Source organism: Polyergus mexicanus, unplaced genomic scaffold, assembly GCF_030449975.1.
Source record: "Polyergus mexicanus isolate NDT 795.1 unplaced genomic scaffold, iyPolMexi1.0 SCAF_18, whole genome shotgun sequence".
Classification (NCBI taxonomy): domain Eukaryota; kingdom Metazoa; phylum Arthropoda; class Insecta; order Hymenoptera; family Formicidae; genus Polyergus; species Polyergus mexicanus.
In genome coordinates this window covers 2,550,681-2,562,816 of record NW_027223338.1, presented here as the reverse complement: position 1 = coordinate 2,562,816, position 12,136 = coordinate 2,550,681, and the positions used below count along the sequence as shown (strand labels likewise).

Genomic DNA, 12,136 nt, shown 5'->3' with positions numbered 1-12,136 from the left:
CCATGCAAAATGCAGCTCCAACGTTTATTCCAATGTCCAAATATTTGTATGACGTCGGGGTTAAGGCGTATCGTCTTCCAAGTATACGAACCGCACGACGAGGCTCGGATGAAATGCTAAGGAATAATAAAATATTATTTATATAAATATTTAGAAAGTTTAAAATTATTTAAAAGTTAAAAAATTCTTTAAATTAATTAAAACTTACTTGTTACATTTCTTCTTCTTACACGGCGAAGTTTCATCAGCATCTTGAATCGGAACATAATAATTCATGCGGCTTCCTTCAGTGGGATACATTTTTATATGAACCTTTCACACAAGCAATACTGAACATATTAAACATGTTTAAAATATGTATTAGCGTTGCGAAATTGCAATGTAGTGGGAATTATTGCTGATACGATATTTTTTCTATTCAAGCGCCGATGTACTGCTGCTTCGCGATGACATCACTCCCAGGTGGAGATTTAACCAAATGCACAAAAATGCAACGTAATATAAAATTTTCAAGCGCCGAGATACGGCTGCTTCACGATGATATCACCCTTCATAGATATCAGAATTCAAACGCGCGTGTCAAAACATGACAAATTCGTGAAATATAAGAATAATTATCAAGGTTAAATTGTGCTAATATACAAGTAATTTAAAACTTTTGCGATGCATCTGGGCTGAGACGACATCATTACCAGGTGTGAGATTTAGCCAAACGCACAAACAAAAATGCAATGTATTATTGGGTTGAGTAAAAAATTGTGGTGACATACTACAATCACAAAAAGAATGGCAACAATTTAAGAGTTTCTCGAAGGCGCTCGGATTTCAGCGCTTCTCGAAAGCGCTCGCCCATCCGCGTGTTGCGGGCGGCACCGCTTGGCGACGCAATGCGCCCTCAACTCGCGAATGAAAAGCCGTCCGGCCGTAATATAAGTCAGACCCCCTACGGAGAAAGACACGAAGAAAGTTATAGGCGCCAGACGCTTCACTTTCTAGCGCAAGCCGCTAAAGAACTGCATAACACGTTGAATAAACGTCACGGCGCCAGTCGCCGCAACGCCGCCAAAACGCCACGGACAAAAAACGCCAGCACGCTGCCTTCAGTGGCGGAAATCGCCCTCCGACGAAAAACTCGCCCTACGCCGCTCCATTTAACGGCAGCTAAAAGGAGACGAATAGGCGCTCGCTCGCCTCCAACATTTGGCGCACGGTCGCCTCCTTCACACGGCGCTCGCTCGCCTCCAGCATTAGGCGCACGGTCGCCTCCTTCACACGGCGCTCGCTCGCCTCCAGCATTAGGCGCACGGTCGCCTCCTTCACACGGCGCTCGCTCGCCTCCAGCATTAGGCGCACGGTCGCCTCCATCACTCGAAGCTCGCTCACCTCCCGCCTTAGGCGCTCGGCCGCCTCCAACATTCGGCGTTCGACCGCCGCCAGCAGCAGGTGGACAGCCAACGCTTCCTCTGGTCACGGTAGACCTAACCCTCAGCGCCAGTTCAACCTCAGCCAGAAACGAGCTACCAGTTCCAGAAGTCCCGCTTCCAAGAAGAAAGAAGAACGAGGCCAGGCTACTGGCGCTATTCGGCGCCAGCCCGCCGAAATCCACCACCGGGCAGGGCACCAAAAAAGACCGACCAATCACGCCAGACATTGATCGATCACGGAGTATCACGCCTCCTATTCCATGGTATCCGCCACCGCTAATTTCACCGCTGAGAAGGACACCCCCGAAGGAGAGTATCGCCACGCAGACGAGTTCAATTAGAATCGGCATCGACGCGGCAACGCAGACAAAGCGTAGAGGAGGAAAAGCCCGCAAATTACTATTTAACAATAACAATCAAACCCGAAATCGAAATTGCGATAAAGAGAACCGGCATAATTGTAAATGGAGAAAGTAATAAAATATATATGTTTGATAAAATACCATTTATTTCTCTACCTATAACTTTGGGTGAAAAACTGCGGATTAGAATATAACTATGCGTATAATCGCTACTACACCCATAAATTGGTGACCCCGACGCTAAAAACCATGAACACTAACGGAGAAAACGCCATCAACAAGCTTGCGATAAAAATACCACCCTTTTGGAACGAAGAGCCGGAACTATGGTTCGCTCAGCTGGAAGGTCAATTCATCTTGAGTGGAATCACCCAAGATACCACAAAATATTCATACGTATTATCACAACTAGAATCGCGCCAGATAAGAGAGGTTAAGGACATTATCACACATCCTCCTGAAGCAAACAAGTATGAAGTCATCAAGAGGGCACTTGTCCAGAGATTATCAGTCTCTCAAGAGCAACGAATTCGACAGCTCCTCGAATTAGAAGAAATAGGAGACCGGAAACCCTCGCAGTTCCTAAGACATCTACGTACACTAGCTGCAGACAATGTACCGGATTCACTATTACGCACCTTATGGTTAGGAAGACTTCCTCATCAAACTCAGATGATCCTGGCCACACGAACAGAGGATTGCCTGAACGACGTGGCCGAGCAAGCTGACCGTATCCACGAAATGACGTCCAGGACAGTTGTCGCAGCAACAACGACACCCAGAGAAACACTTGAAACACAAATTCAAGCCTTATCTAAGAAGGTCACTACCCTCATGACACACCTCTCTCGAGGAAGATCAAGAGATAAAAAGCACGACCGTAAAGTTAGCCGAACCCGTAGTCAGAGCAGAGAATACAATAAAAAAAACTGCTTTTACCACAATAGGTTCGGGGATAAGGCCCAAAAATGCACACCGCCTTGTGCATTCCAATCGGAAAAAGAGCAGGGCAGTCACTGATGGAGGCCAGCCGACCCGCCCAAAGACCCCGACGCCTCTATGTAACTTGCCAAAAAACTAAGAGACGTTTCCTGATTGACACAGGATCTGACGTCAGTGTATATCCTCGTTCAATGTTAACAGGACAAATCACATCAACAAATTACGAATTATTTGCAGCAAATGGCTCCATTATCACAACGTATGGTTGGATAACTATACAACCGGAGTTGGGACTACGACGGCCATTCCCATGGCGTTTTGTGATCGCCAACGTCACAACACCCATCATCGGGGCCGACTTCTTGGCATATTATCACTTGCTGCCAGATCTGCAAAAAGGAGTCCTGTTAGATGGAAAAACAAGTCTAAGCACTAAAGGAACAGCAGAAATTGGATTCACGGAATCAATTAAGACCTTGGCAATCAAAGACAAGTACCATCGAATTCTGGCAGAATTCCCCAGCATTATAAGGGCTACTACCAAAGAACGAACAATCAAACACAACACGAAGCATTTCATAAAAACGACTGATGGTCCTCCGGAAGCAAGTCGTCCTCGCAGACTGGCACCCGATAAATTAAAAGCAGCAAAGGCAGAATTTAATCTTCTGCTTCAAGAAGGAATAATTCAACCCTCAAAAAGCCCATGGTCGGCTCCCTTGCATATGGTTCCAAAGAAGGGAGACGCATGGAGACCATGTGGTGACTTTAGAAGGTTGAATGACAGGACAATACCCGATCGTTACCCAATACCTCATATTGAAGACTTCTCGCAAACACTCTATAATAAGAAAGTTTTTTCAACGCTAGACTTAGTCCGGGCATATAACCAGATTCCTGTACACCCTGAAGATATACCTAAAACAGCTATCACCACTCCTTTCGGACTTTTTGAATTTCGATTCATGCCATTCGGTCTTCGAAATGCAGCACAAACGTTCCAACGCTTTATTAATGAAATAACCAGCGATTTGGAATTCTGCTACGCGTATATTGACGACATATTGGTCGCATCCAACAACGAGAGGGAACATGAAGATCATCTGCGCAAACTCTTCAAACGGTTAGAAGAGAATGGAATTCTACTGAATCCAACCAAATGCAAATTCGGGGCCAGTCTATGCGCTCGGCCGCCTCCAACATTCGGCGTTCGACCGCCGCCAGCAGCAGGTGGACAGCCAACGCTTCCTCTGGTCACGGTAGACCTAACCCTCAGCGCCAGTTCAACCTCAGCCAGAAACGAGCTACCAGTTCCAGAAGTCCCGCTTCCAAGAAGAAAGAAGAACGAGGCCAGGCTACTGGCGCTATTCGGCGCCAGCCCGCCGAAATCCACCACCGGGCAGGGCACCAAAAAAGACCGACCAATCACGCCAGACATTGATCGATCACGGAGTATCACGCCTCCTATTCCGTGGTATCCGCCACCGCTAATTTCACCGCTGAGAAGGACACCCCCGAAGGAGAGTATCGCCACGCAGACGAGTTCAATTAGAATCGGCATCGACGCGGCAACGCAGACAAAGCGTAGAGGAGGAAAAGCCCGCAAATTACTATTTAACAATAACAATCAAACCCGAAATCGAAATTGCGATAAAGAGAACCGGCATAATTGTAAATGGAGAAAGTAATAAAATATATATGTTTGATAAAATACCATTTATTTCTCTACCTATAACTTTGGGTGAAAAACTGCGGATTAGAATATAACTATGCGTATAATCGCTACTACACCCATAAAGTCATTGCGTATTTTTACAACAAATTGCATTAGTTCAGTTTTGGCAGTACTAGAGTCATTCATACATATTTGACTTTGAAAAACATACAAAAAATGCGCAATGACTTTTTACTCAACCCAATACATCCAGTTGAAAGAAACGCGGAACGGGAATCTTCATATCCTCATTATACGTCTGTGAATCAAATTAAAAAATTCGAACTTGTGAACGATATCTCAATCAATGTATATAGTATCGAGGGAAAGAACATTGTCCCGATACATCTGAGCGAGTTAAAGAGAGACAAACACGTCAACCTGTTGTACATTAAAGACAACAACGTTGGACACTTCGCGTGGATCAAGAATCTATCCAGACTCGTGAGCTCGCAATTGAGCAAAAAAGAGCACAAGAAATATATCTGCGATCGGTACGTATATATTTAATAAAATATTGTAGAAATAATTGAACAAAAAAGTAAAGAATAATTTCTTTTTACAGATGTTTGCACTACTTTGGCTCAAACGACAAGTTACAGTCACATACGGTGGACTGTCGAGAGATGAACGAGTACGCTATTCGATTACCGAGCGATAAGGACAAGTGGCTCATGTTCAACAACTATAACCGGAAAGAGCGGCTTCCTTTCGTCGTGTACGCCGACTTGGAGTGCGTTTTGGAAAAGATGGAGGGAGAGAAAAATTACCAACATCATAAAGTATTTAGTATTGCTTATTATGTACACTGCTCGTACGACGAATCGTTATCCGCGTATCATTCTCGTCGTGGTACCAATTGCATGTCATGGTTCGTCGAAGAACTTAAAAATTTAGCACTGCGTGTAAAAAGTATTTTATCAGCTAATGTTCCCATGGTAAATTTAACATCCGATGAATGAGAAAAATTTCATAACGCGACACAATGCCATATTTGCGAGAAACCATTCATACAAGACGATACACGCATACGCGATCATTGCCATCTGACTGGGCGATACAGAGGTGTCGCGCATTCAAATTGTAATTTAAATTATAAAGATTCTTTTTGCATTCCCATAGTTTTTCATAATTTATCCGGTTAGGACGCGCATTTTATTAACAAGGAAATAGCTACAGCGTTCGAAGGGAGAATCGAGTTACTTCCGATAACAAAGGAAAGATATATATCATTTACGAAAAACGTTAAACTTGTCGAAGAGTAATCGGAAAATCATATTAAATTGCGTTTTATCGATTCGTATAAATTTCTCACAGCCAGTCTCAATAAATTGGCATCATTCTTGAATAAAGACAAACTCAAAATTTTAATATCCGAATTTCAAAATTTACCGCATGATAATTTCAATTTATTAACACGAAAGGGCGTTTTTCCGTACGAATATATTGACTACGTTGACAGGTTGCAAGATACGTGTTTACCATCGCGCGAATCATTTTACAGACCAGTGACACAATATCCGAGAGCGATTACGCGCACGCCGAGAACGTGTGGGAGCGGTTCTCCATTCGAACGCTGGGCGACTATAGCAACTTGTATCTCAAAACTGATGTCTTGTTATTAGCAGACATTTTTGAAAATTTCCGCGAAAATTGTATTAAAAGTTATGGGCTCGATCCCGCGTATTACTATACTCTTCCCGGATACACGTGGGACGCCATGTTGAAGCATACCAATATTACCTTCGAATTGCTTACAAATATCGACATGGTTTTATTTATCGAACGTGGAATACGCGGTGATTTGAGTCAATGTTCCAATAGATACGCACATGCTAATAACAAGTATATGCAGTCGTACGATCCATCGAAACCTTCATCGTATCTCATGTACTTTGATGTAAATAATTTGTACGGATGGGCAATGTGTCAACCTTCGCCCTAAGCAGATTTTCGATGGGTCGACGACGTATCCGATTTTGATATATCATCGATCGCGCTCGATTCGCCTACAGGCTATATCCTTGAAATCGATCTCGAATATCCGCAACGTGTTCACGATGCGCACACTGATCTACCGTTTTGCCCGACACGCGACAAACCACCTGGTAAGCGGCAGGATAAGCTGCTCGCAACCTTATACGATAAGAAACGTTACGTAATACATTACCGCAACCTGCAGCAATGCACGCGACACGGACTTCGCGTTACGAAAATACATCGAATATTACAGTTTTCGCAATCGCCATGGCTTCGCACTTATATCGAACTTAATACACAGTTCAGAACACATGCAAAAAATGATTTTGAAAAAAATTTATATAAATTAATAAATAATGCGGTATTCGGCAAAACGATGGAAAATGTGCGCAATCACGTTAATATTAAGCTCGTGACATATTGGGATGGAAGATATGGCGCAGAGGCAATGATCGCAAAACCAAATTTTCATAGTAGAAGCGCGTTTTCGAAGAATCTGACCGCCGTTGAATTGCGCAATCTCGAGGTTAAATTTAATAAACCAATCTACGTGGGTATGTGTATACTTGACATATCCAAAACATGTTTGTACGAGTTTCACCACGATTATATGGTACCTATGTATCGAGATAAATGTAAAGTCATGTACACCGACACCGACAGTCTCATATATCACATTGAGTGTGAAGATGTATATGAGAATATAAAGCGCAACATCGACAGATTCGATACCAGCGATTATGCGATGGACAATGTGTACGGTATACCGCTCGCAAATAAAAAGATACCGGGTTTAATGAAGGATGAAAATAATGGCGCCATCATGACCGAATTCGTCGGGCTTAGGGCAAAAATGTACGCGTTGCGTGTAGATGATAAGAAGGATACGAAAAAGGTAAAAGGCGTCAAGAGTAACGTCGTCGCGAGAACGATAACGTTCGGCGATTACACGCGGTGTTTGAACGAAGAGATTAAAATGACTGCGTCAGCAGTCTTGTATAACATCTAAATTACAGGAAGTATACACTGTTCATGAGACAAAAATTGCTCTAAGTCCGTACAATGTGTGTGATAAGCGGTATATCGTACCCGAAACCACCGACACGTTACCGTGGGGACATTACAAAATATCGTTGTAAATAAAAATCACGTATATTTATTGTAAATAAAAATTATGTATATTTATTGTAAATTAAAATAATATGTATATTTATTGTAAATTGTATATATATATATATATATATATATATATATATATATATATTATAATGTGTACAATTTTGTTTATATTTGTAAAATATCTTTAATATTATATATTATTGTTAACATATTTATAATATATTATTTTTATCTATCCAAGAATTGTGTGTATCATCAAGTCCCAGCCATTTCACGTAAACCTTGTCACCCTTTTTGTGTATCACCTTTTCGACAAGATGTACCTCCGGATTAACAACGCATTGTAATTCGTATTCGTAAAATCCGCCGACGACGGGATTTCCGCGCGAGTCTTCGAGTACATAGGTCACGGGATTAGTTTTCTGCACTTAACGATCTTAAACACTTCGGTCGACCAATTTGGCGTATAATCTTTGTCAAAGATGGTCTTGAATTTACTCACGCGTACCGGATCGCCTACTTTGAATCTTGCCGGTGCCGCAATATTTAAGTTGCTGTATACCGTATTTAAAAGTTTATCGGCGATCGCGGGGGTAACATCGATAGGTCTCGTATCGATAGTGCGATGTTTTCGCGCATTGTACTCTCCAACGAGCCGGGGCAACGCGTTGATCCACATGTAATTTCCATTAAGCGTAAACATTTTCCACATATTGCTCTTTAACGTTCGGTTGAATCGTTTCACGACCGAGGCTTTCATGACAGAGTACGTCGGATAATGATTAATGCGGTGTTTGTTCACGAATTTCTGTATATTTGCGTTGTAAAATTCTTTTCCTCTGTCGGTTTGAAAATTTTTCGGACATCTTCCATCGTCTCGAATTATCTTTGCGATAGCGTCAGCCGTCTCGTTTTCACTCTTACTCTTGAGCGGTACAGCCCACGCATACTTGTTCAACACATCGATAACTGTGAGTATGTAATTGTAGCCTTTGTTGAATCGTGCATATGGCCGCATCTCGACCACGTCCGCCTGCTACAGATCATCGAATCTGCGTACTATGACACGTCTATGTGGAAAATTTTTTCTCGCTGGAGCGTGCAATTCCTCCACGAGCAGCTATTTTTCAGAGGTCTTTTGCGGCATATTCGATCGAGGCATAATTTGCAATAATGAGATAATTCCTCCACGTATATTCTTTATATATCTTTATATATCTTTCTTCTCTTGCGCTGAATTAGATGTAGCCCGCGCGTGAGTTGCATCCCAAAGCATTTTCTGCATCTCGTCCATCATTATTTGTAGCGTCCGCATATTCGTCTCAACCGTGATTATTTTTTTCTCAAGTTTTTCCAATCTATCTTCTAAAAGCTTGACACGTATTTCCACGTACTGTTTGTTTGCGGCATCGGTATCATCTTCCGGTTGCGCTACGCGCAGTGTAGCCAGAAACGAGTGGCCTTCACTTGGACACAGTACAATTGGACACGGTGCAAATGGACACGTTACAAATGGACACGAGATTGTGCACACGGTTCAATTGGACACAGTGCATTTGGACACAGTAATTTTGGATACAGTAGCTTCTGGACACGTAAGAAAATACGCATCGTTTACTTGGACACCGCTCACTTGGACACTGTTCATATGGACACCGTTCGTTTGGACACAGAAAGACGCGCACCGTTCATTTGGACACCGTTCGTTTGGACATCGTTATTTGCCCACCGTTCGTTTGGACACCGTTCATTTGCCCACCGTTCGTTTGGACACCGTTAATTTGCCCACTGTTCGTTTGGACACCGTTCATTTGCCCACCGTTCGTTTGGACACCGTTCATTTGCCCACCGTTTGTTTGGACACCGTTCATTTGTACACAGAAACATGCGCACTGTTTGTTTGAATATGTAACAGATGGAGAGAAATAAAAATCATTTTGGGAAAATATAATCAGTATTCTTATAACACTTTATACTGGTAAATCTATGTAAAATATGAAATCGTGAAAAGGAGATACATTTGAAGGTTATAATATCTGTCAAAATAGAATATATTCATACTTATATATCTCTGATACTGATGTCATTAATTTTACATTGCTTTTAGCACTTTGTTTAGCCTTTCGCATATTTGGATGTCATGCATGGATACAGTAGGTTCCGCCCCCCCTGCGGGGGGGCTCCACTTCCGGAAGATATAACCTATTTCTTATTTAAAACAAAAATTTGGTATGGATTACATCGTATAACTTAAATCAAATTTTGGTGTCCAAACGAACGGTGTCCAAACGAACGGTGAGCAAATGAACGGTGTCCAAACGAACGGTGGGCAAATGAACGGTGTCCAAACGAACGGTGGGCAAATAACGGTGTCCAAACGAACGGTGTCCAAATGAACGGTGCGCATCTTTCTGTGTCCAAACGAACGGTGTCCAAATGAACAGTGTCCAAGTAAGCGGTGTCCAAGTAAACGATGCGTATTTTCTTATGTGTCCAAAAGCTACTGTATCCAAAATTACTGTGTCCAAATGCACTGTGTCCAATTGAACCGTGTGCAAAATCTCGTGTCCATTTGTAACGTGTCCATTTGCACCGTGTCCAATTATACTGTGTCCAAGTGCACCACTCCCGCCAGAAACAGGTCCCGCGGCTCACGGCTCAGCAATGGAGGGGATAAGGCACACAAGCGCGAACCGCGTACATGTGCACTCTGCGCTTCGGTTAGTTTCGGAGAATAGAGAAGAACAGACATATGTTTTCCGTCTTCTTCTCACTTTCTACCGAGCTGGCAACGAAGGCAATGTTGATCGCTTGGCTTATTACATACGACAGCGTTAAATGCTTTTCCGACTCGTGAACTTTTTATTATGTATATATATATGTATATATATACATAGTTACATAAAACATTTTTTCGTTATGCTATATTAAGTTTTATTATTTATTATGATATGGTAAAAGTGATATATTTACGTGTAAGGACATATGCGATTTCTTATTTCTTTACTTTAATAATTACTTTATTAATTATTTACATAAATATATATTTGTGTAAAATTATAAATATTACAATAATATAAGAACAAAGAGTGAATGGACTTCCACACCACCCATGAGGTTCCACTAATGGCGCGTTAGATTTTTTTATTATGTGGATCTTCGCCTGGAGCCCTATTGTACCACATTTTATTGATGTATCTTGTAGACATAATATTTTTTTACATATTTACTTTATTATGTCTTTTGCAAACATAATGTCTATTACAGACATGAAAATTTTTAGACGCGCCTTTTACAAATATGGTGTCTTTTGGAGACATAATATCTATTACCGACATGATATTTTTACAATAAAATAAGTAAAGCAACTATTTTTATTATATTATATTATATGAATAATAATGGCCATAAAATATAAGTCATTATCTTCTGAACATTATTATTGCATATCGGTAGATGTTGAGGGACCAGCAATATCACAAACATCTGCAGCATATAATGTAAGACTGCTTTTTTGTTTTTTAGGAGGAGTGTTATATAATTTGTCCGACGACATGAGAGATAAATGCTTCTCATCAATTTCCATGTTTAGAATGGTTTCTTTTCTTGCTTTCAATGCTGATTTCAAAACACAAATAGCATTTATAGAGGAAGACGAAAGTTTATTTCGTTTTTTTGTTTTTAAATCTGTTAAAACAGAAAACATTCTTTCTGGATCGGCATTCGAATTTGGAAGTGATCTAACAGCATTCAAAAGACGTTTGAGATTGGGATATTTATCAATATCAGTGGAATACTGACTTTGTAAAATTTGTTTCCACATATCATCAAAGCTTAATTTTAATAGCTTTTCCTTTTCTGTTATTGTAAAATCTAGATGTAAAGTAAGCCATTCTTTCTTCAAACCGTTTTCGTCAAACCCGCCAAGAGTTTCAGCGATAAAAGAAACATCATTCAATGATGTTTCTCTATCAATATCTAATAATACTAGGTTATGTTCGAAAACTTTTAATTTTGATAAAAATTTATCATTAATTGGTAATCTTTTATAAATTTCCTCGGCGGCAGTTACATAAAATTGCAAACAATTCTTTCGAACATTTGCAACTATATCTGCATGTCCTTCCTTCATTAATTCATCGAGGTAGTCTTCACATTCAGATCCTAAAGAAACTTCTTCTAACAATTTTTGATTCTCCTTTTCATCAAATTTAATATTATCACATAAATTATTCAAATGCTCTGACTTTAAAAAATGTTTGCAAACTGTGGTTAAAAGTTCTACTGACTTTGGCTGCAATAAATGTATTCTAGTTTCCACAGCTTGGAAAAATGCATTAAATGAATTTAAAAAATTTAAAATATGCTGTAAAAATAAGAAATAGGCTTTTATATCTAGATTTTGCATCATAGATAATAAATATGTTCCAGACTTTGTTCTTTCGCTTATGGTAATTTCATTCAGAAATAACTTGATAGTATCCCAAGACTCAAGAAGTCTTTCAACACATGAATGATGAGAAAGCCACCGTGTATCAGACAACTTTAAAATTTTTAGGTTTGTTTGCTGAAAACATTCACAGAACTCTTGATAA

At 40.6% G+C, this 12,136-nt stretch overlaps 2 protein-coding genes across 2 annotated transcripts; both read left to right on the top strand.

The window, feature by feature from the left end:
- The first annotated feature begins 887 nt into the window (after positions 1-887).
- Positions 888-1,901, top strand: LOC138941317 (uncharacterized). The gene has a single exon (XM_070310880.1). The coding sequence runs from the start codon at positions 888-890 to the stop codon at positions 1,899-1,901; it is 1,014 nt and encodes a 337-aa protein (XP_070166981.1).
- A 134-nt stretch (positions 1,902-2,035) lies between these two features.
- On the top strand, positions 2,036-2,806 carry LOC138941316 (uncharacterized). Its single transcript, XM_070310879.1, has one exon. The coding sequence runs from the start codon at positions 2,036-2,038 to the stop codon at positions 2,804-2,806; it is 771 nt and encodes a 256-aa protein (XP_070166980.1).
- The last annotated feature ends 9,330 nt before the right edge of the window (positions 2,807-12,136 follow it).

Excerpts from the sequence above, each read along its gene's own strand:
- LOC138941317 (XM_070310880.1), top strand. The coding sequence starts at position 888 with ATGCGCCCTCAACTCGCGAATGAAAAGCCGTCCGGCCGTAATATAAGT.
- LOC138941316 (XM_070310879.1), top strand. The coding sequence starts at position 2,036 with ATGAACACTAACGGAGAAAACGCCATCAACAAGCTTGCGATAAAAATA.